The sequence below is a fragment of the Electrona antarctica genome (genome assembly GCF_951216825.1).
Source record: "Electrona antarctica genome assembly, chromosome: 12".
In the NCBI taxonomy this organism is placed as follows: Eukaryota; Metazoa; Chordata; class Actinopteri; order Myctophiformes; family Myctophidae; genus Electrona; species Electrona antarctica.
The window spans coordinates 33,512,857-33,539,846 of NC_136793.1; the positions used below are offsets into that span (position 1 = coordinate 33,512,857).

Consider the following 26,990-nt stretch of genomic DNA (forward strand, 5'->3'; position numbering starts at 1 on the left):
ATTTTTGTCTACCCCGTCTGTGCCTTAGAGGGCTGTGGGAAGTTCAGAAACTGGCCCACCAGTGACATAATCGATAGCGAATCCAAGCTAATAGAAACTGCAGGCTTTCTATTGCTGGAAAGCTAGCATACTAAAATTGAAGCCATGATTGTTCTTGATGTAATAAGATTAAATAAAAAATGAGAAATCTTGTTTAAAAATAAATGTCGTCGTCACTGGTAGCTTTCTGAAGTGTCCACAGGTGTCCTGAGACACAGACAGAGTAGGAACAAAATGGTACCATTTTATCATGAGCATTAGTAAGGACCAATTTTCATGACAAGGACCTCCAAATAGCCTCCCTGATGGCTTAAATAATTTATTTAAAAAAAAAAGAAAAAATAGGTGTGAACCTGCCGATCTATTTTAGCCAATGACAATGACATGGCCAAAATAGGGACGGAAAGTGGTCAGAGTGGCACAATAATCTTATGAATTTAGTTGTAAAATGTGCTTTATAAATAAAGTCTGAGACAGTTAATTGGAATTGAAATGACAATTTTAATGGGGTTTTTATGACGCATGACTCCCCACCCCTCCCATTTTCCTTTCCTTTTAAAAAAACTGTTCTATATACCAGAAACATTTACCTCTGTGGGAATGACTCAGCTAAGAGCACTGCTGAACCCCAATAGCATAATCATCAGCTTTAGTACTTTCTAAACCTATAAATAGAATAGCAGAGAGAAAGGTAAAGACAGAGCTTGAATTTGAAGCAGGGAGGAAACGTTTGAGTGAACAGCAGAAGAGGTATTGAAAACATCAAGATACAAGGTTATTCAAGAAAATTTATTTTCGAAGTCATAAAGAACATAGTGATAAAAAAGAACACTATTAGGGGTACACAGTATGTGAGGTTCAAACTAAGGTCCTACGGTAAAAAAGATAAACCCTGTGTGGAGACATAAGGTTCGCTACGGTGGTGTGCTATGGTCATGTTAACGATGACTGAAGAAGCCCTGGGGATGGTTGTACTTGAATGGCTTCAGGCGGTTGGGACCCCTGAGAGAGAAGAGAGAGACTTCTTAGTTATGTTTATAAAGATGAATTTGCAGCTTTTTGTCTTTTTCTTATGTTTGCGAGCAGTTCACTGGTCACTGATGCAGGCCTGTACCTAACAGTGCGTAAGCACATCTTTTCACGTGGGAACTCCCGAGGTCCTTCTACGCTGTCGTCTTGGCCGTCCGTCTCCAAATACACATCCAGACAGACACACAGGCGTGCTAACTGATTGGTCAGCAGCTGGTGGCCTGGACGGGGTCCCTGGAGCTCATTTTTGAACACATTCACCTCACTCTCCATGGCCTGAGACAGGGTAAGAAAAATGTCGTTCACAGACTGAACAATGCTATATGCTGAATATGCTAACTAGAGCACAATAAAAAGGTAACTTAAAATACTGATTTATAAGATAAATGATATAGACAAAGAAAGAGATGACAAATTATTTGATTATTATTCTTTCTTACTCTGAGGTTGTCATCGGTACGTCCACTTCGCTCTCCCTTCCAGCTGAGCGAGAGGGAGAATAGAGGGGAAATTCCTGGGTAACGGGGGCTCAACACCACCGCAGCCTGGAGACGAGCTGAGGTGATAGAAAAACTGATAAACAATCTAATCACAGACAGAAAACGGTAGTTTGGTAGTAAAGTCCATCATCAATAGAAGTACAGGGGACTTTCTTTTTGCTGCCCCCACCCTCCAATCCTTCAAAACTGCTCCCCATACCCCCCTCTCCAGCCTAACTGCAGCTAACAGCACACCCACCTGTTTCACCGATTAACTGCCTTTTCTTAGTGTTTTTGTTAATCTTTTAAAGCGTCATTGGGTCACTTAGAAAAGTGCTATATATATTTGAGATATTATTAAACAAAAGGTAATAGAGCATGCACATCCACTCTAGCCCAGGTGCTGGACAAAATGGCAGTACAAGAGGAAGAAATAGAGTCCGCAACACTGGTAGGAAAAACTCAGCTCCACTGGTTTATTGATTCAACGTTTCGATCACTGGGATCTTCTTGAGGAAACTTCAGGAAACTCAGAAGAATCAATAAAACAGTGGAGCTGAGTTTTTCCTACCAGTGTTGTGGACTCTATTTCTTCCTCAGATATTATTATTAACACATCTAGTCCACTGGTTTCCAAAGTATGGTTCAGGGACCCCCCAGAGATCCAGGAGGGGCTTCCAGGGGTCCCCAGGTCAATTTAATTATATTAAGAACCAAATGGAAAATTAAGGGTCTGTAATTCAGGGAGTATACAAATGGAACCAAATGGACCCGTAATACACTGAGGTAAATTAACAATGAGAATTTTACAGTGTAGATTGAAGTTCTAGAGATAAAAAGCATATCAAATGGGGGTCCATGGCCTAATGCAGGCTTTCCCAAACTGTGGTGCGCAAACGCTCTGTAATATTAATGCATTTTGTCTATGTGCAATAATGCACAATAAATAAAATGTTTTAATATAATCATGTAGCTTTACAACAGAGGCAGCAATGGCTCACACACACACACACACACACACACACACACACACACACACACACACACACACACACACACACACACACACACACACACACACACACACACACACACACACACACACACACACACACACACACACACACACACACAGAATGTCAGAACAGGTCAGCTCAATATATGGAGATCTAAGGGTGGCAGCAGGGGCCTTACTCTAAGTGTAAACTATCAAATAAAGGCAGAAAAAGGCCCAAAATGATCTTACAAAAATAAAATAAATTAAAAAGGTTGAGAATCATTGAACAAGCATACACAGTCCCTATGATGTACCTGTGCCTCTCTCCACCACACTCATGAAGTAGAGGTCAGTCTCCTTAGCCAGACCAGCATCTATCACATGCTGCGTAAACATCAGGTCCTGGCAAGAGAGAGAAGAGCAGAATATCAGTCAAATGTCCTTGGCTTTGTAGTTTTATTACAGGCAGATTCTTATCGTGAAGGGCATGCGTGCGATTACCCTGTACTCTTGGTGTGTGACTGTAGTCCAGCGAGCCAATCGGGAGATGACTTTGGCAGGGAAGAGATGCTGACACTCACTGGAGACTGGGACGATGCTGTGCTCTGGGGACAGAATAAAGAATGCGTTCAGTGACATTATATCAAGGGATGGATGAATAAGAGGCTCGCTGTTGCACGTGTGTGTGTCATTTCTACCCAGTGAGGCGAACTGTTTGTGCAGGGCAAGACGTGACTGGACACGCCCCCTCAGCAGTTTCATGGTACTCTCCATGTGGCTGGCACTCAGAGAACTGCCCCTGCCGCGGCACACACCCTGGAAACAACACAGAGCAAGGTCACATCACACCAATGTATCTCCATGTTATGTATGCAGTTATTTCCTCTGTGTTTTTACACTCCAAGAGCCTACTGAACAGTCAAATGAAAATCCTCATTGTTAATTTATCCACTGTAACTCTTGGAGTGTACAAATGTAACCAAATAAGTTGAATGAACACTGAGGATACTGTGTGGGATTATTACCAGACTTGTACATCACCTTTGAGGGAAAGCAACAGAAAGAGAGATCCATGATTTTGTAAGTAACTTTGTACAAGATGTTTTCAATATCTTCATACTTGGATCTTTCATATGAGGCCTACCTAAAATACTCAGTGATATCCTGAGTTTACAACCAAATTAACCCTTACAGGTCCATTCCCTTTGTACAACCTCAGTGTCACATTAACAATTTTAAACAGGATTTTAGTATTTTACTGTGCACCTAGTCTATTAGAGATGTTATTATATAGCTGTACATCATACAGTTAGAAGTGAACAGCCACACACCTCTGGGGCATCGCTGGGAAACTGCAGTCCTCCGAGACTCTGGACCCACAGGTAGGGGTGGCCCAACTCCTCAATGTAGTCAGCAAATGTCACGATCCTTACAAGAGAACAACATGCTTCACTCTACTTGTTTTATATAGTGATACAGCGAGTGAAATGTCAAGCTTATTGTGCTATAAATATATATCACTGTCACTCTAGCATAGTGCCATTTCTGCTCCACTAAGTGAGACCTAAAAGTTGGCAGCAGTGCTAGTCTAAAATGTATGGGGTAGTGTTCATTAATTTGCTCCTTTTATGTTACAGCATGATTCATTCATTCTGGACATATTTAATTTTAAAGGACCCTACTGGTATTTTTTGCCTATGATGACTCACGAGCATACCATACTTCAAAGCATACCATGACTTGTTGAATTTTGGATTAAGCCACTGGATCCCATTCCAAGACACTCACTTGATAGGTAGTGCACTAAAAAGGTTTTCTTTTTGACAAAGTTGTGAAATTGTCGCTTTAACCCATTCTGGGCGGGAACCCCTTTTGGTCTTTTAAACATTGTTATAATTTAGCTATTGAAAAATAGCAGATCTACAAGCTACGAGCTTGTAGGTCTGCTATTTTTGAAAAATCGTGAACATTTTTATTTCAGAAAACTGGAGGATTTAGAAGATTTTTTTAAAATGTTGAGCTCAGGCCTAAATGGGTTAATGCGTTTTAAAAGCACAGGATGATTTGAAAGATCTAGCCAAAAATTGCCTGTATGGTTCTTTAACATCTACTTGTCTTAAAGCTTAAAGGTAATTCACCCTGGTGTTGCAACATGCTTAAAATCCTTACCCGACTTTATCAAATTGGTAGCGGTTAGCTGGGTTGGGTGTTTCCTGGCCCTGGTCATTGGCATAGAGGCAGTTGAGTAGAGTATTTGAGTTCAACAGTTCACTGGGAGAAAATTAAAAAAAACATTAGATTATACAATCAGGAAAAATAAGACAAAAATCTAAGTGGGACACAGCACACGCACTCCTGTACACACCCTGCACTGACGGCTGTGGTGAGGTCAGTCGAGGTGGACACCTTAGTCTTCACAGTTATAATGTTGAGGTTCATCAGGTAGTAGAAGAACAGATGGAGAACACTGCCATCTGGGGAGACAGGAGGGATGTAAAATAATGTTACCTCATTATGTCACTGCTTAATTCAACTGCTTTATGCTCAACTGTTTTATTCATTAATAAATGGAACCTGGGTGTGGGGGGTAATAGGTTGCGGACAGTGAAGGGATACTACTATACTTTCAGCACCTTTTTGCAGTTACAGTGACACTGCACGCAATGACACTGGTCACTCACAGCAACTACTATAGCACACTGCAATCAACATGTAGTAGCAAACAAGCTACTACACTCAGCTGCATTAGAGGAAAATGCAGGGCTGGGAACCCACCTGTGAGCACCCAGGAAGAGGCGAAAAGAGGCATGCTTACAGAATGCTGTAGTTGCTGCTGTTTCATACTGCTGCAAGCATCTCTCTCGCCTCTTATTTTCGCCCTCCCCACCCTTTTTTGGTGCTTTAGATAGAGTTACGCCTGCAATGCAGATCCCCCCTCCAAACTGTCAGTGATACCTCATCACCAACAGGGGGCAGACTAGGGTCAACTGGTGGCATGACCTGATGACGTGTAATACTGATAGTAGACTGGGCCAAAGTTAAACAATATAGAACGCAGGTCTGTTGTATTATGAATGTTTGGGTCACTCAGACTTATTGCAGCCATTTTAATGGAAAATGGCGCTTTTTATATAGCGATTTTATTCAAAGCACTTTATAATGTGCATTACTGTTAAGCATTACACTCTTTGTACATCAAATACAATAACCTATGCACACTTTATGTGAGAGTGTTATGTCTTTTATTGACTCTCAAAGAGCATAATCAATTGCCTTAAACAGAGAGAACAATATAACACCATGTTCAACCTTTGCTTTACCCCTCTATCCCCTCTAACCGGCTATGGTTGGTCTCTCAGGCCCAGAATTGGCCTCAGTTGTCTAGACCAGGGGTCCCCAATCTGGGGGTCTCCGACACCCTGCCTCACACATTTATATTAATTTTATTCAAACAATTGACAGCGCCCAGGTGCAATAACACATCTTGTTTGGCCTGCATTGTTATCGCCGGCCTGGTGGAAATAACACCACAAGGCACCAACCTGCTCATTGGAAGTAGTTGCTCAGGGATACTTTGACATTAGTCTCTCGAGACAGTGTTGAATTCAATTCAAATTCAAGGAAAATAGGGTGACGTTTTAAGTGTTTTTACATTATTTTTGACAGGTTCTCAGATAGCTTCAACACTAACCCAGGGGAGCAGCGATCGAACCGGGAACCGTTCGATTCCCAATCGGTCGCTCTAGCTCCTGCGTTGCTGGCATCCCAAAACACATATGACATAACTTGTGAGTTACCTTTACACTTGAGATCTAAACAAAGGGACAGAGGGTGTCTCTTCAGCATCTCACGTCGCTTATCATCAAGCTGGCCTCCTGTGGTGGGTCTTCTCCTCTTCTGTAAGATGAGAACATCGGACAGGAAATAAAACAACCCATGAGGGTAAACCAAAAGAAAAGAGCAGAGGATTTTCAGCTGTCTGGCGGCATTGGTTAAGGGATGCCAAACCACCATGCGCTCTGATCCTCCTCAGATTCTTACCCTAATCATGCCAAAACCCATACCATACTAACAGTACCTAACCTGAACTAACTGCCAGCTATAACCATGTGATTGCCCCTTATCTTTTCTTTTCCTTTTTTACAAATCTTCTTGTCTTGCACAGACAATAAAAACATTAAGTGGCAACTTGCAAGTGATAAATGAAAGAAGTCTGTCTTTTTACAAAAGAATACAAACACTGATCAATGAAACACCTTTAAACAGAGAGCATAAATGGTGTGTCAAAACAAAGCAAAATAAGACAATAACCAAACAAAATCAATCATTCATACAGAGGAATTAGGGGGGGGGGGGGGGGGGGGGTGTTCCTGTTCAAGACTAGTCAGTGAGTTCTTCCACTATGCTAAGGGTGACAAAGTGGTCCAGAAAGGGTTGTCAGGTCTTATGGAACATCTTCAAGGAACTGTTAAGGGTGAATCAAATCCTTTCAATTTGGAGTGATTACCCCTTATCAATAAAATCATGGAGCGTTTGACAGTTAAATATCCACTATCAAAAAAAAAGCTAAATACATGTTATACATTGTGCTATATCAAGTCTGAGATCAGCAACAAACATGTATCCAATTTCAGCTGCTCACAAGCAGTGAAATGTGAAACTTTACATTTCAACCCTTGACAATTACAGAAAAAAATGGACCAACATGCAGTTTAATGGGAGGGACAGATGGAGGGAAGGATGTAAGGAGGAAATGTGAGACCTTTCAACAGAGCTGCCCCAGTAGTGAGTGCAGCAACAAATGCAAGATGGCCAGGCCACAAGCCTAACAGGAGAACCACAGAGGACCTCCCTCAGCAAAACAGAAGTCCCAATAGAGTGATTAAAAATAAATAAAGACGGATATAGAATACAGATGGAGAGTGTGTATGAGGGAGGGAGAGAGAGAGAGAGAGAGAGATCGAGGAGGTCATTGATGATGCTGAGTATATGCTAGTGTGAGCTCCGGTTACAGTCACCTAGCCATTCTCGGTAAATATTCCCAGAATCCCTCGACTGGCACCAAGCCGGACGCAGGAAGCAATCAATAGCTCTTCCCTCACACTGTGCAAGTCTGTGCCAGACCACAGTATGTGAGCTTCAGTGGAGTATTGGTATGCCAGGGGACAGCTGAACTCACTGTGTGTGCATGCATGCATGTGTGTATGCATGTGGGAGAATAAGTGAGAATGCGGACACAGTGTTGTGTCATGGTGGCACTCACAGTTTTTTCCTGCTCCTCTTCTGCATCAGAGTCACTCTCATCATCTGGACGGCACAGAGAACAGGGAAAAGGTTTACATTCTTGCTCACAGGACAATTGTTAAGATGTTATGAAAGTTCCCAAACATTTAAAAAAATAGCAGAAATTTCCATCTTCATATGCATCGAGATATGCTACTTGACATTATGACAAAATATAGAGCTTAAGAGGTTAAGAACATGAAACGTAAGCGGCAATTAATTTAGCCTCAAAGCAATTTGTTAGATTCTCAAACTTGCATGTAGACATTTTGTTTGTGTCTGTATTATTTATGTATACAGTATATACTGCACTTGTGTGTGTTGTGTGAAGAGCTTTTACCCTGGGAGTCCTCTGGAGGTTTGGATAAAGCCTTGGCCTCCTCTACATCTCCGCTGATCGACACACACAGATTCTTGTCTGAAATATTAACAACAGAAACAAATCCTTAAGACGCCAAGACTCACATATGCTCCCAGACGGACTATAAAGACACATATACTTGTGCAGCGTCTGGAAGACATTAACACTGCTTACCGCAGGCCTGTCCGTAAGCAGAGGCTTGAACAAACAATACGTAGAGAGAGGGGGGCAGGTGCCGGGCGATCTCCGTCTGTTTCTGAGTCTGCTCAAAGGGCATGGACAGATACTCCTGCACTGGCAGAGATGCCTGTGAGAGGACCGAGGATCAATACATAAGTGAAAGAAAATACACCAACGATTAACACATCTTAAAAAAAAATCCACAGCAATGAGATATGAAAAGGAATGCTTTAAAAAATTAACAAGAGAAGAGAAGAACAGCATAGCTTCCTTCCCCATGTGTAACGCAATAATACACTATCCAGAGTGTGTGTACCTGCATGATAGCGTTCAGGCCCGGCTGCAGGCTGCTCAAATGCTCCTTCTTGACCTCAATGGTCTTCTGGATCTTCTCTTTAGTGGTTTGAGACTCCTTGTATTTCTCTGCCAGCCTACAACCATCAACAATGTATAAACTATCAGTTTAAAAACACGATCTAATACAGTGCTTTATAGTCCACTTGGGACCCGTGTGTATTTGGATTAGTGTCTCTGTGCACCTCTTTCTCTGTTCCAACTCCCAGTCGAGTCGTGCCAGAGTGAGCTGGTGGGAGTCTTCTTTGGTGATGTGGGGCCTGGATATCACTAAGGGGGCATCCTTGTAAAACTCTTCCTCACTCACCAAGTCTATCTCTTCATGCTTAGATCTGGAACAAGGAAAGGGAAAGGACGTTTAATTTGCCTTTTAGATAGGACAGTAGCCTGAAAAATCGCCAAAAACACATGTAACACAATATTTAGTGAATTATTGTGCAGCCTCTAGTAAATATACTTACTTGAACTCCAGACATTTGCTGATTTCTTTCTGCAGGTGCATGACCTCATACAGGAGGTTCTGCAACTGAAGGTGTAGCACATCCACTTTCTGTTTTGCCTGCGAGAAACATCACATAGAATCAATATAAAGATGATAATTCTGGAAAACAATGTATGGACTTCGGATGTCAGCATTGGCTCATTTAAAAAAATATTTTTAAATTAGAGTTAACATGATACATTATCAAATATTGTAAGGAAATGACTTTGGCTAATTTGTTTATTTTTGTCAACCCCATACTTTCTAGTAGATTCTAAAGGGACATTATTGTAGAGGGAAAGGGTTCTCATTTGGATTGTGGGTGAGCTCATTTTCAACCATCTCACTATATATGGAACATAATGCATTATGCAACTTACCTCATGTGTCTGGTCTCGACCTCTCTTTAGTCGCATATGAGCCAAACGATTGAGTTTCTTCAGATTCATGAAATGGATACAGCTCTGCATACGTCTCTGCTCAACCTCAGCAGACTGAAAGGGAAAGAGACATCTTGTCAGTTTATCATACACAGTTGATGAGGGTACAGACTAGAGGGACCGAAACATCTGTCACTAAACTAAAACGAAAAAACTAAAAAACTGCTTAGCAAGAGCAGTGTGCGAGACCTTTTATTCATGAAACATGTTCATGATTGCTTCAGTTGTCACTGTCCAACACACCTGCAACTGAACAAAGTGGATGTGTGAATTGCATAGCTTATCATACATAAAATCCTCAGTGATAACCTAAATACGTGTGTGCGAATGGAACCAGATGGACCTATAGGTCTTTTTGGTTACATGTGTACACGCTCAGAGTTGCAAATTGATAAATGAACAGAGGATTTTATTGTGTAGGGTAAGTGCAACCTCAGTAGGTTAGGTAACTGTACTTATCAGGCAGCCGACCAATGACTGTCTAATAAGCAAAGCTGTCCATTGTTTTTCCTCCTGGCCTGCTGTCAAACACCACAGGTTGTGTGTCTTTGTCCCCACCACAACTCCTTTCCACTGTGTTTTGTTTTGTTATATACACAGTACCTCCCTGCTCTCATATTATTCAGATTATACAGAACATGGAGTAATATCACATAGGATCAGCGCTGTTTATACCTGGTATGGAAAACTGCAGTGTAGTACATTTGCACTGATTGTGTGTGCTTGATGTGTCTCACCCCATCCTTAGCTCCATTAGCTTTAAGTTCCTGTATCTCTCCCATAAGTTTGGCCAAACTCTCACACGTCTGTTTGTATTGCAAATAGTCCTGCTCTGGATCCCTTCCATCCAACTCCACCTCTTCACTGTACACGCGGACATCCTGGGAGAAAAAGAAACGCATACATCTTTGCACAATTTTCTACCATCAAATGTGACTAACTTGACCAAGCGCCATCATCATGAGGTCATTGTTGAAGGTTGTCACAACTCACAACGAGATGTGAAGCAGTGAGCTTGTAGACCTGCAGTTTTTTCCCGCTTCTTCCCATCTGAAATAGTTTAGTCTAGCCCTGCTCCAGTGCACTCGCTAACACACTGGACCAGGGCAAAATCTTAGTCTTAATTTTGACAGCAAATTCTGATTTTAGTCTTAGTCTTTTGAACACACCATTTAGATTTACCCACCTTTGTCTTAGTCAACAAATTTTAAAAGTTTTGTACAAAAAATAAATTGCACACAACACAATTTTGTATGGGGAACAATACACTTCAAACTCTCATCACGAAATTATAACTATCAAATGTTGAATTTCAAATGTATCCAGAGATTCTATTTGACTCCAAGGAAACGTTTTCAACTCCGGCTCTGTATGACACCTACATGCACATGTGGGAGTGTCCAGATGTCAATCGTTTTTGGTCTAGAGTTTCAGAAGTACTATCTGAGGTAATGGGAACTAGAATTCCCCTCTTGCCTAATATTTTCTTGTTGAATGATGATTCAGCGATTGGGTTGACATTGACAATGCAATGTAGAAGACTCTTAGGGCTGACAGCTGCAAAACAACTGCTCGTTTTAAGATGGAAACCTCCCCATAAACTTGGTCTCACAATGGATCCTCTCATTAATGGACATGATCTCTCTGGAACTCTCTATAGCTCGTTCGAAAGGGCCACAAGAAAACACACTAGACATCTTATCCACAGCATTAGCAAATCTTAAATCATGGCAACATCTGATGACTGTTACTTTCTTTTCTTCATTTAATTTATCCAATGGTAAAGTACCCGTCTTGCTTTATTTAATTATTATTATTGATGTTTTTGATGTATTGTAATTTTGTATCCGTTTCGCTGTTCAACCTGTGGGGTGGGGGAACCCCCTTTAACAAAGAAATAAAATAACTTGATCAACAACAAAAAAATACACTTCAAACTGTTTCATATTGGGGGTATATGGGGGTCTGCTTCCAAATCAATTTGGGGGTCCTTGACGCTTGACCTTGTCGTTGACTTGAACAAGTTCTGGGAACATCCATCTCTAGTGGGTTATCCTCACCTGCTGGTCTCCATCTCGGTTACGTTTCATCTCCGGAGTTCCTCCTTCACCGCGGAGCACCTTAGCCTTCCGCTTCTTCAGGGCATCGGAGGACATGATTTGCTGGCCATGTATTAAAATCATTTAGTCTAAATTATCAAATGTAAAATGAAAACTATTTAAATCAGTTGACTACTAAGAAAGGGTAAACAAAGAATGCCAGTATTTGCCCGCAAGTAACGTTAGCTAAGCTAGCTGGTTGCGATGGACCAGTCGTCGACCAGAGCTAAGTAGTAGGTCAGTGGAACTAGCTAGCTCTGAAGCTAACATGTTAGTTTCGCACCGTTACAAGTTATAAAACGATCGAAGACACTTCGTGATTGGGAAGTTAGACAGAATCATGTGCTTACCCGTTGAAAAAGGAAGGGGGAAAAACACACAAGTGAAATCTATAATTTGCGGATTATTTCCTAAATAACGTGGTCTGTACACACTCCAGGTCCCCTCTTCGTTCAGTCTAGTACGGTACGGAAGCTCGCAGGCCACAAAGGCCTCTGTGGCGCTATATGTCCTATACTACCACCTACAGTAAAATACAGGCAATTGAACCATGAAAGATACAATTTTATCACACAGACAAATACATTAACAGCACAATAGATCATATAAAGCGGTTTTATTGTTTCAGTGACTTTTTATACAATTACAAAGACGCATGTCAAAAACAAAGTGTGCCGTTTTCCGGCACACTAATAACCTCTACAACTGTCACAACTCTGTTTCAGCCATAACACTTTATGTGGACAAATAAAAAATTTCTGAGAGCATTATCTGGCCATATCTATCAGACTCTGTAACGATGTGGGTACCCATGTCCTTTCTCCTTGTACAAATACTACGCCTCTGTCAATGTAGATGACAATACGCCCAAATGTGTACAACTGTTTGCCCTCATGGCGTTTGGCCACCAGGGGCATGAAGACGATGTTGTTCTCCTCTGCCTTGGTCTGGATCAGGTCTTTGAAGTTTGTCGGCAAACTTGCACCCTGGCCCCTCTGAGCCACGCTCTCCGCATCCCTACGCTCCTGCAAGGCTTCGTACTGGAAGTCCTTACGTCTCTCTGTTTGTGTGAGGTACGCAATGTTCTCCCTGGCGCCAGGCTGTATGTATCCAGCTGCAGAGAGCAGGGTGAAGAAAAGAGAGAAATGTTTGGATGGATACACTATTTGTTGGCACAGAGGACAAAGAAAATGTTCAAATGATACCTGCATGCCGTGTGTGTGTGTGTGTGTGTGTTACTAACCCATGCCTGAGGACACTGCTCGGTTCATAATGTCCAGTGCTTCGTTGAATTTGTCTTTGATGAGTGGTTGAGATAACAGCATATCGCTGAACATGTTCTTCCAACCCAGGTACCACTTTGTTATTTCCTCATAATTAGGACTGTTATTCAGCCATGAACAAAGGACCTACAAACATCAAGACAGATTAGATTTGAAGCATTACTAATCAAAATATTCATCAACCAAAGGTAAATGTATCTTGTTAAAGTGTCAATCCTTGAGATTATCATATTATATAGCAATACTGTAGCAATCATCGTGTTGGGTAAGCACTGTGACTACTCTGTATATGGTAATGTTCATTGGCGGGCAGCTGCTGGTGCAGATGCAGGTGGCAGATGCTGGCAGGATCTGCAAATGTTCAAGGATTAACACCCTCTCCTCTACTGCAACACTAACCTGCAGCCATTTGGGAAAGAAGTTTTTGTCCAATAAGGACACAAGGCTGGATGGGGACAGCATGCCTTCCCAGTCCATCACCCAGTGGAAGGGCTCCATCTGCTGCTGGTGAGGATTAAGAACCAGCTCCACAAGACACAGAGCTGCGGAGAGAGGAGAAAGTAAAGACAGGTGAAAAGAGGTGTAAGAATACAAAGTGTAGCAAAAACAAATATATACATTTACTTCATTACCAGGCAAAACCAAAGTAGTTCAACTATTAGCCGCTATGATTATATGAGCATACCTAGTTTAGGGATGATGTTTTTAACCATGAAGGCCTCCCATGCTCCTGGGGAGAACACGTCTTTCCACGGCTGCAGTATAAGGCGAGCTGAGGTGTCACTGGGATGCCACCGCTGTAGAGCATTGGCTAGCTTGCTGCGGATGGGAGGGTACAAAGGCTCAAGGCGTGATTGGAGTAATGGTAGCCATGGGTGAAGCCAGGAATGGATGGGCACCGTGTCAGTTAAAGGGTTCCAGTTATCCACCTATTGTGTAGGGGAAACAGCACAATTGTTTAGAGGTTATATGCATGCACTGGAGTTACTAAATATCCTTCTGAACAGAAAGGCAAAGTGAGTAGATGTCATTTAATCTTAATTCATATTCTGTCGTACAACTGCAGAAAATAGCTGATGCGACATGTTTGTAAACCAGCCTTTTTCAGTGAGTGACACCGTACGAGTGTGTTTGTGTCTTGCCTCTCTCTGCAGGCGGGGTAAGATGAGTTGTTCCAACAGGTGATCCAGTATCCAGAGGGGGAGGATTGGAGCCCATACTTCCACACAGTCCACCATGGGTCCAACCACACGAGGCTGCCAGCCTGACACGCAGGTCCGCATCACTGGGACCAACACCTCCCACAGAAGTCTGGACAAACAACACACATTCCATCACTGGCTGCAACAATGATCTACATGTGCATATACGTGTGCGTGTGTGTGTAAATTTTACCTATGGTAGGGGTCCATGCTTGCTTCCGGGGTACTAGAGTGCAACTGTCTCGATTCAAGGATTGCCCTCCATTGCCCAACCTCTTCCAAACCATATGAGCTGTCCTACAAGAATCACAAAATATATACGCAATGAAAAATTGTTTTTTTTTCGTTAGCGTGCAGAAAGCAAGTGGTTATCGTATTTCAAGAGGCCATGTACGTGATGGGGTAACTGCTGGAATGTACCTTCAATGGGTCCCAAGTACGTAGCTTCTCTTTAAGTAAAGGATGAACCACAGCCACAGCCAGATCACCCATTCCCATAGTCTTATATTCTTCATAGTATTCTGTCTGCAAGGTTTCAAAGATCCGAGCACATTCCTAGACAAAGAGAGAAACGCAACAATTAACCCATAGGAAGATTCACAACTCTGAGTATGATAAGAACAAAGTGGCCACATTTTTAAAGGCTTGATGACTGTCACTATGAGCAGTGTGTGTGGGTTCTGGTCAAACATCGGTCCACAATAAACATAACACTTGCATCGTCCTTATGAATGTGCTGTGTCTCCCTTTAAACTCTTGGTACCGTTCGAATTCATAGCCAACACCTCACCAACATATGCATGTTCCACTTTCCTATATGCTTTTTGTCACAACCCTGCCATAGCTGCTACCTGGCACCCACAGCAACTGTCGGCAAACATGGAGCAAATACAACAGTGCCATACGAGAAACCAGCTTGATTTGGTTCTACTAAACTGCATAAAAACCATTCCTCTCAATTTTATGATCACCACTTAGAACAACATCGGGCCATAGATGGACCATAGAGTATGCACTGGAGGACGAGCAGCTTATTTTCTAGTTTTCTACCTGATACGTTTTATTTCTAAAAATGTAAAGCCATAAAAAGCACTTGTGGACTAGCACAGCAGACTAAATAGAATCAATTAATCCAAAATAAATTTAAAAGGGCTGATTATTATCCAAAGGTCCAACGATTGCCTTTACATTTGGCAGGGGCCTCTGCAATCAGCAAGTGTCTCAGAGATTGTCAATACACAATGCTAGTGTATGTACCTGCAGGCTGGGCCCCACCCCTGGTGCCAAGTCTCCAGACTGGAAGCGCTCCACCAGTTCCAGCACAGCCTCCATTCTCTGAATGGCATCTTGCTCTGCTGCCAACCTAGTCTGCAGGGTGGCGGATTCATGGCTCAGAGACACAACAACATCTCTCTCATGCTGCAGACGTCTGGCAGACTACAGAGAAGAAAGAGAAATGAAGAGAGGAAAGCGAGGGGCGGCGGGGGACGGGGGGGGAGGACAGATAGTGACAGATAAGAGGAGACATACAAAAAGACACATGGAATAAACAAGCAGCAATTATTTGGGGGTAACTTGATCAATGATAGAGAGAAACCTTCATTACTTCTTATTGCAGCCCAAAATATGTGAGACAGGTTCTTGTCTACTAGTTACCTGTAATATGTCCTGTTCTGTAAGGTCTATCAGTAACTGCAGGTTGTGTTCTAGCTCAGGAAGAGCAAAGGCAGATGGCTTCTGGTCCCGTGTGCTTAGTGGACCTTCATCTGGAACACTGTGCTTGTTGCTCATCTGACTGTAACTGTAATACACCTTCTGTTCTCTGCCAGTCATATCGATCACCTAGATGTTATAAGAGAGAAGGGTGAAATAAGAATTATCATGAGAAATCAAAACAGCAGCAGGGTGTGTGTGTATGTACGAGTCCTTTCCAACTCACCTTAACCTGTGCCAGCTCTCCAGCAGGTGTTTGTGTGCTCCGTCCAGCCAGCTTGCCTTTAGCCTTCAACTCCTCTACAGTCCTGTAGGAATACTTGGGCTTCTTTTTTCCTCCTGCACCTGTAGGATCCCTCCTCCACTGGCCGAGCTCCTTCTGAAATTCCTACATCAGAGAGATGGGATATGATGTTCAGTTCTGTGGTCTCATATTCGTTGCGAATGTACAAATAGGAGTCCGAAAGACCAGTGGGATATACTGCTTTTCATTCTGTTACAACCCTAGTTGCTCGATGGCCTTGCCACAACACATGATTATTTTATTCTGCGACACAGCAGCATAGAGAACATACTTCAGAATGAAGCTGTGCGCAACGGCTAAGTTACAACTTATCTGAAAAATAGCACTTTATTTAACTTTTTCTTAAGTTGATTAATTCTGATTTATAAAGAGAGAATAGCATTAAGATGTGCGTGCAGTTTTATAAATCAGATGTTTTTGAAGCACGTCGTTTCCGCTTTTGTGTGCACGTACATCCACAGTATGGATTCTGCACACTATTGTAAAATGAGATCCGTACTCACTACAGTCTTGCATCTCTGACCGATTTAGATCAAAACTGGAACATTTCTCAATACCTTTTCCTCCTCTTCCTCCGAGTCAACAACGGGAAAGTCCTGGAGGCTCTGCTTGGTTCTCTCGTTGCCGTAGGCGCCAACTGCTCCCTTGCCCTTGCGAAGCTTTGCCTCGATGGGGGTTAGAATACCTGCAGCAATCACAGTGTAAAATATTTAATGTATAATTATTACTCATTAGCCAATGGTAATTCTACTCCCATCAATCCGGTGCTGTCCACATTTGTTCCCACCTTGAGCATTCTTGCCCAGGCCTTTGCCTGGTTGGTAGCCCATCTTCTGTAGAAGTTTCATTCCAAACCCTTTCGTGTGCTTCTCCCAGCCACCCAGGTCCTGACCAGTCCGTATCCCAGCTGCAAACTTCTTGGACTGGTGCACACGGAAATTACCCCCCTAGGAAAACACAAACACTTATTCATGCCAAAACGGTAACATGGTTATGGGCTGGCTGTAAGTGATTGATACAAGTCTCAATCACTCAAATTATCATATCTATCATACAGTATAGCTGATAGCATCATCATCATAGCAGACGCCAACACACATCAAGTCAAAAACAAGAGTACCGTCTGGAGTTTAGTAGTCGATGCCCCACGAGAAGGTGCTGCTGGTGGAGGAGGTTCATCATCCTCATCCGAGTAATCAGATCCTGCTTCAGCTTTCTGCTGCTGTTTCTCCTCAGCTGCAGTTTTACGGATACCTCCACTCACAAAGCTCACTGGAGCAGTATAGTCCTTAGACCTAGAAGGATATACAGACAGATGTAATATGTATGTATGTATTAAATATATTTAAAAAGAAAAATCACACTTGCGTGAAGTGAGGGGCACCCACTGTGGCTGCCACATGACGGCACTGCTTAGAGCAAACATTAAATGTTCATAGACTTGGCTGCCATGTCGTAATTTCTGAAAGCCAGACATGCGCCTCAAAAAGATCATATTTGCTAGCAAATGGATACAGAGTAAATGGATACCGCCACGAGTTAGAATAAAATCCAAGCCTCACATCATAGACCCTATTTTTGGGCATGACTGACATGCAGGGGGCCAGGGGCTCCATAGGGATTATATGAATGACATCACCGTATTGACACAAGCAAAGCAAAGCAAAGTTACTATATTTACCCAGGGTAACTGGACTAAGCATCAGATACTTGTTTACAGCCAGGCCCTGCTCATAGAGCATTTCATGGTAGTGGTTCAATGCCTTGCTCAAGGGCACTTCAGCGGTGGTAATTTTAACGTGCCGGTCCGGGGATACGAACTGGCGACCTTCCGGTATCAAGACCGCTCCGCAAACCGTTCGGCCACCGCTGCCACAAAGCACTGCAGCCAACGATATCAAAGAAGGCAAGTGAATCCTCAGGCAAAAGCAGTTCCATCTGCGATACGTGATACCCAGGTAGAGCCATAAACTACCTCTATAATAGAGGTAGCATCAATACAGATTCCACAGAGCCCTATCAGCATTATTAATAGACCTCCAACCCCAGATAGCTGACCTTACAAGGGGCATCTCGGTTTAATTCCTACTTGGACACCATCGCAGGGTTAAACAACCAGTCGAACCTTAGGTATTTTAGATAGATAGATAGATAGATAGATAGATAGATAGATAGATAGATAGATATTGATGTAGCAGCAAGTCAGCCTACCTCTTGCCTCCAAAGCTGGGCCTCTCATCATCTGAATCGGCGTCAGCCCAGATGCCATAGGTGGCCTGATCCTTGGTCTGTCTGTGTCTCTGACGCTCTGGGTTGAATTCATTAGCAAGGTCCCAATCTGTCACCTCAAAGGCCTCCACCTCCACCCCATCTTCCTCTTCTGCCCTCCGTCCATACAGGTGGGACATAGACATAGTCTGGATTTGCTAGGGAAGTCAAAGTGAACAAACATGATTGATTGATAATTAACAGTTTGTAGAATGGGTACATTTCAAAGAAAGTACAGGTCAATACAAAATCTGGATGAGGATAAAACCAGAAAAAGCACTAAGACTTGTTTACATCAGGGTCCTCTAAATGATGATGAAATGATCACCTACCATGTAATTCCTAAATTGGGTTAGCTGGTATATTATTAACAAACAAAAACAACTAAACAGATAGTTAGTTACTAGTTACTACTGGGGAAAACGTCTGTACACGCAGATGAGATGAGCCGAAGTTATGTTGTTACTAGCAAAACGTTGCTACAGCTAATGCTAGTTAGTAAATGTAATCGGTTTTTTTCCCGTAATTACAAAGCTTGGCTAGACAGCAAATTCATGGCACTGGCAGTCTTACCTGGTATAACGTAACTCGTCAAAAATGCGATTCCCTTAATCCAGGATATCGAATGCTTTTGTTACAATACTAATATATCAAGGGCTACTAGCATGGAATCGAAAACATACGCGCTACGTCAAGTACGTCATCCAGTTCCGCTATACTACCGGAAGGGGAAACGTGTGTTACTCTCAAAACACTCCCACGTGTTTTCTACTCAATGCAGAAACACTACAGCACACAGTCTATGATGCACACTAGTGCACACTGCCCTCGGTAGATGGTGTTTTGTTTAAATTGGGAAATGTGCTGTCTTTAATCACATGATATGTGATATTTAATACCTTTGAAGATGTCGGACACGGGAGAGGAGTGGCAGGTGGCAGGGCGTCGTAAAGGGGCAGCGCGGAGACCTCAGCAACCGCTGCCAGCTTCAGCATGCCAGGATCAGCTGCTGGACACTGGGAAAACCATTCAACGGATCAGAGAAACAATGTAAGAAGGATGAGCTCCCCTCCCTATTTGCTTTTAAAATTTCTGCACCTTGGAATGTGAAGACTGTCATTTTAACATATCCTTCCTCTGTAGGTCTGATCTGAAATGTGAGGAATTTTGGAAGAAATGGAAAGGTGAGTTTTAACATGTCGAGATAATGGAGTTATTATCACTTATCAGCAAACGTAAAATATAGTTTCCAGAATCAGAATTATTGTTATTGCCACACCAATTTGCACATACAAACAATTTAGTTTGTGTACTAATCTGAAACATAAATCGTGTTTGTTTGTCTGGGTGAGGTGATGGTTTGGACTTGGTTAGCAGAAGTGTAACCCTAAAAAGGCATTCTCCTCTTCAGAACAGCTGACAATGACAGGACTAACAGATCCCTCCGAACCTTCAGTGACTGGAAAGGCTCTGTCCACTGAGATGCCTGACGACCAGTCAGAGAAGAACACACATGGCAGAAGTGATCTAGAACAACACTGTGTGTGTTATGGTCTGGGCTCCTTCTCATCCTGTGTGTCGGCTCGATATCAGCTTGCGATGTTGCTACTTCTTCTTGACACCCTCCAGGTCAGAAAATCAAGTTCTATAAAGGTAACATGGTAAGACATTATGAATTGTAACCTGGTTCGAATTACCGCATGTTGATCTGCATCTTTTTAGATACCATTAAAGGACTGCTGCGTCTATGATCCCATGTTCTCCTCGGGGGAGAGGAATGTCATAAGAGAACTGGGTTTAACCATAATCACAGAGAATGAGGTGGGCGTGTTGTTATCATCCTGTTGCAGTTGGGTACTGAAACAAATCATTCAACTATGTTCACTTTAAAGATGGTTGAAATGTATCTAATCTCTTGTGTCCATCAGGAAGGGAAGCGATTGACCACTAAGCCAACCCTCTTCTACCTGATGCATTGTGGGAAAGCCCTTTATAACAACCTGCTATGGAAGAACTGGAGTAGAGAAACTCTGCCTCAGTTGACCATTATAGGAAACAGCTTCTCTGGCATACAGGACAGGTAGTTTGTGGGGTTATTGTCTATATTAGTAGGTCCTAAAATCCCAAACGGTGCGCCACTGTGCCTTGGGATCCTTTGACAACCACACATTATTGTTGCAATATACAACTATACAAAATGTTACTCTTTTACTATATCAGTACTTTCCCAATACAGAGCAAATGATTTACCCTAAAATTATTTAAAACTTATTTGGCAATGGTAAATAAAAATAAACAAGTAAAATAGATTTATTTTGGATAGTACTGGTGTATCTTGAGATTTGACTTGCCCTTTGGTGTGCCTTGCGCACAACAAGTTTGAAAACCACTGGTCTAAATGGAAAAGGAGAGCCAAGCTGACATTTGCTTTCTGTGATCCTATTAGGATGATTGAGAGAGAATTCCAGCGAGACTACAGCTATATTGCTCAGGCTGTAGTTGTGTGTAAAGAGAGACAACTGCCTTGTCCATCCCGCCTCCTTGATGTCTTCAACGACACAGTCGTCATCAGCTTCCCTTCCAGTGGCCTCAGCAAACTACCTCAATGCACTTGGACAGAGCCACCTGAGCCACAGTATCAACACTGTGGTGATCTGGAGATTATACTGAGAGAACAACAGAGCTGAGAATGGAGACATTAACTGGACTGGGGCTCATTTTATTTTTAAAGATGGAGTGCCACAATTTTTTTCCACCCTAAAACATGATCATCGCCCAGGCGGTGGCGTAACCGTCTGGGCACCCGACTGGTAATCCAGTCGCAGTGTGCCGCGGGTTCGACTCCCGAGCCCGACACGGCCTTTACTGCATGTCTTCCCCCATCTCTCTCCCGTTTCCTGTCAGCCTACTGTCTGTCCCTTCAAAAAACCAATAAAAAGCGTAAGCCGCAAAAAAATATCTAAAAAAAAAAAACATGATCATCAGGTATTATTATAATATAAGGAGGAAGAACTTTTTCCAAAAAGTGTACAGTATTTGTTAAAATCATGCTTTTATGTGGACACTCCCACCAGTTCATTAAGTATGCCTGGTTTGCCTGGTGGGTGGTGATGGTTGGTGATCCACCTGAACTGAAGCCGCACCCACAGCTGTAGTTGTATGATAAAGGGGGAGGGGCTGATAATGTGATGTCACTATATTACTGTTTATTTCACTGGCCCGTTTGACTGTCAAGGGTTCAGCCTCCAGGAAGAAACCCTAAATACAAAGTTAATACACCACTGCACATAAAAACGACTCCAGGGTGTCTAATGAAGTACTGTCACCTCATAGACACATGAAAAACTGGAAAAATACTAAAAATCTGGCACTCCATCTTTAAGGGGGGGTTGATGATTGAGTCTGTTAACACTTAAACTGATGGTATGATTTTCAATGGCTGTCTACTATGGGGAAAATTACTGTGGAACCTTACTGTTCAGTCAGTGCCCACCAGCACTAGACACCTTAAAAATGAATAACAAGAATGGATGGGGCGCTCTCATCATCGTACATCATCATCAAGAATGGTGGTCCCTTATTGGCCAAGGGTTCCCATCGACATACATATGCCGATTTGCTCAGACACATATGACGTAAATTCTCTGTTCATTGTCAATGGCATTTTTAATGTTTGTTCAGACAACACAAACATTAGTTATCTGTTCATTGTCAATGGCATTTTTGAGTGGTGTAAACCACTCCTACAACTGGCTTTTTTGTGCAGAAAAAATGAGCATGGTTGCTATGTTCACCCTGTTGTAATGACGTAATGAAATCACACCCGGGTGAACAGGGTGAACATAGCAACCATGCTCATTTTTTCTGCACAAACAAAGCCAGGTAATGGAAATCACACCCGGGTGTGATTTCATTACGTCAGACAGACCTTACACCACTCAGTTCACACGGGTGTGATTTTTAATGTTTGTTCAGACAACACAAACATTAGTTATCTGTTCATTGTCAATGGCATTTTTAATGTTTGTTCAGACAAAACACATTAGTTCTCTGTTCATTATCAATGGCATTTTTAATGTTTGTTCAGACAACACAAACATTAAAGCTGTATATAGGAGGAGCTAGCGCCCCTCAAAAAATCCCTAAACAGTAGGCACTATACAACTCTGTAATACTCCCTCAACTCCCATTTTTGAGTGGTGCAAACCACTCCAACAACTGGCTTTGTACCCGTGTACCCGTGTTTGTTCGTACCAAAAAAACGAGCATGGTTGCTATGGTTAGCAACCAAAAAACGAGCATGGTTGCTATGGTTAGTATGTGACGTCACTTTATAACAATAAATGTGTAGTTGCACCACTCAGTTCACACGAGTGTGATTTTTATCCTACAAAAGAAAGCAATAAGAATTGTCAACTTGACTATTAATACTATACACCAACAAACCCACTATTCATTAATTAACTTTGAAACTAAAAAAATTAATCAACCTTAACACCGCTACAATAATTTACAAGGTATACAATAATTCACTTCCAATCTGCATGCAGGAGCTGTTTTAAGTGTCAAAATGTAAAACTGGTGACAAATTATGCATACTGTGTAACAAGAAAAGTTTTTTTAGTGTGTGCATCTATGCTCCATCAGTAAGCATCATGGAAGGGGAAGTGGGGGTGTCCTCCATCTCTCCAGACCCTTTTGCCATTCATCTGTGAAGAGATGATGGAAGTTATGCTGAGACAAGGAACATACAGTATCTTTGTTCTTTAGGTGTGAGCATGGTTGTGCCTCTTCCCAGTTTACTGGAATAAACAGATTTAGTTTAAACTTTAAACTAAATTACTGAGGTCCTTTTTCAAATATGACTATCCGGGAGTTCTCTGTACTGTCTCTTTAATGATTTAGACTAGGGTGACAGTTCTATTTGCCTTTCTCAGGCTACAGTATTGCAGAGATTTAGATATATTTTTGCCTAAAGGCAGGTCATCATACATAATCAATCCTGTGGTAGGCTATATGTTATGTACATGTAGCTGTTTAAGGCATGACATTAAATTAAGTTCTCACTCTCTGTAAAATTCTTGTATAATTTGAGGTGTTTGAATGAATTGGTCACTCGCCTCTACTGCAGGAACAATGAAGCGTTCGTTCCGGTTGATAGAGTCAATCTGCTTCATGTCCTCCTCTGACAGGGAGAAGTCAAACACCTGCAGGTTTTGTTGGATTCTGGCAGGTGTTACACTCTTAGGGATGCACACCACACCCCTCTGGACATGCCACCTATACCACACACAACATAACAGGTTTCACACTGTAATTACAATAGTAATCGACTTCGGAGGCAACCGTAAACACCGGCTGAGGAGATGGTTTGAGTTACCTGAGTATAATCTGAGCCGGGGTCTTGTGGTATCTCTGAGCGAGAGCCTCCAGTCGTTGGTCATCCAGCAGGCATGGCTCATTAGGGGAGGCCCAGGGTCGGTCCCCACTGCCGAGAGGACTGTAGGCCGTAATACAAACCCCCACTGACCTAGACAGAGGTATAAACTGTAATGCACATTTTAACAAATAGTGTGAAAGGAATTTTAGGTTGCAATAATAATAAACGGGAGCAGAGGTGGTCTGTAAAATGTTACAAAATAATACACAAGCAAACATAATTATGCTTAGTGCTTACTGACCGACAATGAGACAGCAGGTCTGCTTGGGATAAATATGGATGGCATTCAACCTACGGCACAGACAAAAAGATGTTGAGAGTTTCTTAATGGTTTATTCATGATAAATTACCCAAATATCTTGTTCAATACCTGGTTGACCACAGGCTTGTGTTTGGCCATGCTGATGATATCACCAGTCTGCCTTGCATTGAAATTGGACAAGCCTATGGCCTTGACCAGACCATTGTCCACTAGCCTCTCCATAGCAATCCAAGTGTCTCTGTAGTGTATGTCAGCATAACACACAGTCCCATCCTCCCTTCGAGGCATCAGCTCTTTCCCCCGCCTTAAAATATGAACATAAACAAAAACATCTCAAGGCATTGTAACGGCAGCATCATCTAAAGCATATTCACCCTGGGCCACAGACTAGGCGCCATGTTAACCACTTAAGCGTTAAGCGTTAATTACAGTAGTGGTAGTGGGGAACAGAATAAATAAATGTTTATTTAACATTTGCCCAAAACAGGGACACCAGGGTTAATATGTTTAAGAAATATAGAAAGGCAAACAGGTGCAATGCAAAAAGGTACAGCTGTGATGCTCACTGGAAAGCCATGGGCCAGTGCATGAGGTAGAGGTCCAGGTAGGAGAGACCCAGGTGGTCCAGGCTGTTCCTACAGGCCTCCTCCACATCCTCTGCAGGGTCATGCTTTGTGTTCCACAGTTTGGAGGTCACGAACACCTCCTCACGACGTAGAGCCTGGGGTCATAAAACGAAGTTTAATACACTGACTGAAATGGTGGTTTCTAGTAAGGTGAGGTACTGTAGATAGAATCCCATCTCACCTTCTGTGGGCCTATTCTGAGAGTCAGAGCTTCTCCCACCTCCTGCTCATTGCCATAGGCAGCAGCGCAGTCAATGTGTCTGTACCCACAATCTAGAGCCGCCAGCACAGCCTGTTTCACCTGAACAAACACGAAGAGATCAAGCACAATAACCAAAAACAATAATCATATTAAATTATGAGATGATATGACCTATAAGGCTATTAGCCTATAAATGATGTTGCCTTTATTATTGGTAAGACTAGATAAGTATTTATATCAACCTGTCCAGGAGCACTCTTCCATGTGCCTAGCCCAAGGATGGGCATCTTCTGGCCTGATGTCAGAGTCACAAATGAAGTCATTATTCTTGGAATTAATGACCTAGGAGAGGAGAGCGGGTGGGGTGAGGTCGGGTGCACCGTGCAAGTTCAGCTAGGGTAATGTACCACTTTTGAATGAATGATTAAGTGTTAACATATTGTGTAGACTGACCAGTTGAATGTACTTTCATCCAGTGACAGGCTAGTCACCATGACTAAGTGCTAACATTACCGATTATCACTCATATCCCAATTCATTAACTCCACTTCAACAGAAGTCTGTGTATGTGTTATGTACAGTGTGCACAATTTTAGCTGAAGCCTGTGTGTGTGTGTGTGCGTGCGTGCGTGCGTGCATGCGAACATGCATGTCATATTATAACTTTATACAATTATAACATACTATCATCAGTTTTTCTCCAGTTGTTTGGTACATTTCTCAAATGATCCTTACCAAGGTTGTTACACTAAAGTTGCAATACACAAACTCTCTGTGAACCCTGGCTTACGTCTGTAAATAGCTGATGTAGCTTTATGGCATTATCCCCCATTCGTCACACACAGTGTGGTGCTACTGAAGCATAACTCTGATCCTGTTCATGTGTATCAAGTATCATATGATACACAGTCATCTAGACTTGCATGACTGAAGTAAAATATGGTATACTGTAAGTAGCCTATGCTTAAATTCATATTTAGAAAATGTTTCAGATGTTTAAAAAAAACTGAGATGATGGATGATGATGGTCATGGAAGGGGAACCTTCTGAAAGCTTCATGGGCAATGATAATCAACTTCAAAATCTCAAAAAAACTCTCAGTCATGCGAGTGCTAGAAGGTTCAAAGGAGAGGAGGAGGAGGCCTACAGAAGAGTTGCCAACAACCTGATGCAGTGCAGTGGTGCCAGGAGAAAAACCTCTATCAATGTGGAAAAGACCAAGGAGCTGATCGTGGACTACAGGAAGAGAGGACAGAGGCTGGACCCCATTACCATCAATGGGTCTGCTGTTGAGAGAGTCAACAGACTTCAACACAGAGGACCTCTCCTGGGATGAGCAGTTTGAGCACACAGCATTAATGGATGTGAGTTTCCCTGCATTCAGGATATACACACTGTCACTGAATGATACAGCTACAGGCTTCAGTGACAGTAAATACAGTGTAGTACTATCAAAGACCCCGACCATGGACTACTGAGCTGCTACGGTCTGGCAAGTGGTAACGCAGCGTCAAGGCCTGGACCAGCAGGCTCCTGGACAGCTTTCCCCCCCCCACGCAACCATGGGCTTATGAACACTGGATAATAATGGCCTGGTGCCTGTCTGCATGTTACGCACACACACACACACACACACACACACGCACATGCACGCGTATACAGACAGTGTCAGATGTGTACGTGTGTACTCATGGTGTAAGCAGTCCAACACACACACACACACACACACACACACACACACACACACACACACACACACACACACACACACACACTGTTATTGTAACATAATGTATTAATTTTACAGTATCTTTATTGTAATTTTATTTCATCCATTTGTTTTTCTTGTCCAAGAATATAGTCTTTCTATACTTAATAATGGGACATATATAACAATAAACATCTTCAGTCTTGAATCTGTTGTTTCTGTTCACATACGGTAAGTTAT

General features: G+C 42.4%; 4 protein-coding genes across 7 annotated transcripts; 1 reads left to right on the forward strand and 3 right to left on the reverse strand.

The window, feature by feature from the left end:
• Positions 1 to 809: 809 nt before the first annotated feature.
• On the reverse strand, positions 810 to 12,228 carry thoc5 (THO complex 5). 3 transcript variants are annotated; one of them, XM_079517117.1, is made up of 20 exons: positions 12,093 to 12,228; positions 11,704 to 11,805; positions 10,381 to 10,524; positions 9,584 to 9,697; positions 9,184 to 9,281; positions 8,908 to 9,054; positions 8,685 to 8,799; positions 8,363 to 8,495; positions 8,168 to 8,245; positions 7,808 to 7,851; positions 6,342 to 6,441; positions 4,910 to 5,018; positions 4,714 to 4,815; positions 3,876 to 3,972; positions 3,243 to 3,360; positions 3,046 to 3,149; positions 2,859 to 2,946; positions 1,509 to 1,624; positions 1,154 to 1,344; positions 810 to 1,041 (listed from the first exon to the last, which is right to left on the reverse strand). In XM_079517117.1, the coding sequence occupies exons 2-20, from the start codon at positions 11,797 to 11,799 to the stop codon at positions 978 to 980; spliced, it is 2,058 nt and encodes a 685-aa protein (XP_079373243.1). In that variant the 5' UTR covers positions 11,800 to 11,805; positions 12,093 to 12,228; the 3' UTR covers positions 810 to 977. The 3 variants fall into 3 exon arrangements, with proteins under 3 accessions (XP_079373243.1, XP_079373244.1, XP_079373242.1); XM_079517118.1 differs by having other exon boundaries at positions 11,704 to 11,809; XM_079517116.1 differs by having other exon boundaries at positions 11,704 to 11,831.
• Positions 12,229 to 12,343: 115 nt separating this feature from the next.
• tfip11 (tuftelin interacting protein 11) lies at positions 12,344 to 19,546 on the reverse strand. 2 transcript variants are annotated; one of them, XM_079517302.1, is made up of 15 exons: positions 19,412 to 19,546; positions 18,456 to 18,670; positions 17,365 to 17,539; positions 17,032 to 17,191; positions 16,802 to 16,929; positions 16,167 to 16,328; positions 15,884 to 16,069; positions 15,485 to 15,664; positions 14,648 to 14,782; positions 14,421 to 14,524; positions 14,168 to 14,336; positions 13,711 to 13,954; positions 13,425 to 13,567; positions 12,986 to 13,151; positions 12,344 to 12,856 (listed from the first exon to the last, which is right to left on the reverse strand). In XM_079517302.1, the coding sequence occupies exons 1-15, from the start codon at positions 19,505 to 19,507 to the stop codon at positions 12,510 to 12,512; spliced, it is 2,610 nt and encodes an 869-aa protein (XP_079373428.1). In that variant the 5' UTR covers positions 19,508 to 19,546; the 3' UTR covers positions 12,344 to 12,509. The 2 variants fall into 2 exon arrangements, with proteins under 2 accessions (XP_079373428.1, XP_079373429.1); XM_079517303.1 differs by lacking the exon at positions 19,412 to 19,546 and adding an exon at positions 19,086 to 19,311.
• On the forward strand, positions 19,465 to 22,302 carry srrd (SRR1 domain containing). Its single transcript, XM_079517305.1, has 6 exons — positions 19,465 to 19,562; positions 19,656 to 19,696; positions 19,929 to 20,141; positions 20,235 to 20,333; positions 20,441 to 20,592; positions 20,959 to 22,302. Exons 3-6 carry the CDS (start codon positions 19,935 to 19,937, stop codon positions 21,197 to 21,199), a joined length of 699 nt encoding a protein of 232 aa, XP_079373431.1. The 5' UTR covers positions 19,465 to 19,562; positions 19,656 to 19,696; positions 19,929 to 19,934; the 3' UTR covers positions 21,200 to 22,302.
• A 186-nt stretch (positions 22,303 to 22,488) lies between these two features.
• Positions 22,489 to 25,365, reverse strand: akr1a1a (aldo-keto reductase family 1, member A1a (aldehyde reductase); the record flags this gene model as incomplete). Its single annotated transcript, XM_079517304.1, has 8 exons — positions 22,489 to 23,221; positions 23,633 to 23,792; positions 23,893 to 24,042; positions 24,194 to 24,243; positions 24,323 to 24,518; positions 24,781 to 24,935; positions 25,022 to 25,141; positions 25,285 to 25,365. The coding sequence occupies 8 exons, from the start codon at positions 25,363 to 25,365 to the stop codon at positions 23,156 to 23,158; spliced, it is 978 nt and encodes a 325-aa protein (XP_079373430.1). The 3' UTR covers positions 22,489 to 23,155.
• Between the last annotated feature and the right edge of the window lie 1,625 nt (positions 25,366 to 26,990).

Bases quoted from the DNA above. Each gene is read 5' to 3' on its own strand.
- srrd (XM_079517305.1), top strand. From the start codon at position 19,935: ATGACAGGACTAACAGATCCCTCCGAACCTTCAGTGACTGGAAAGGCT. The intron at 20,142-20,234 runs GTCAGAAAATCA...GCATCTTTTTAG, and splicing joins TTCTTCTTGACACCCTCCAG to ATACCATTAAAGGACTGCTG. The intron at 20,593-20,958 runs GTAGTTTGTGGG...TGATCCTATTAG, and splicing joins TTCTCTGGCATACAGGACAG to GATGATTGAGAGAGAATTCC.
- thoc5 (XM_079517116.1), bottom strand. From the start codon at position 11,826: ATGATTTTAATACATGGCCAGCAAATCATGTCCTCCGATGCCCTGAAG. The intron at 7,852-8,167 runs GTAAAAGCTCTT...TGTGCCGTCCAG, and splicing joins ACCTCCAGAGGACTCCCAGG to ATGATGAGAGTGACTCTGAT. The intron at 1,625-2,858 runs GTACATCATAGG...CTATCACCTCAG, and splicing joins TGTGGTGGAGAGAGGCACAG to CTCGTCTCCAGGCTGCGGTG.
- tfip11 (XM_079517302.1), bottom strand. From the start codon at position 19,507: ATGCTGAAGCTGGCAGCGGTTGCTGAGGTCTCCGCGCTGCCCCTTTAC. The intron at 15,665-15,883 runs GTAACTAGTAGA...TCTTCTCTGTAG, and splicing joins CAGAACAGGACATATTACAG to TCTGCCAGACGTCTGCAGCA. The intron at 14,525-14,647 runs GTACATTCCAGC...TGATTCTTGTAG, and splicing joins GTACTTGGGACCCATTGAAG to GACAGCTCATATGGTTTGGA.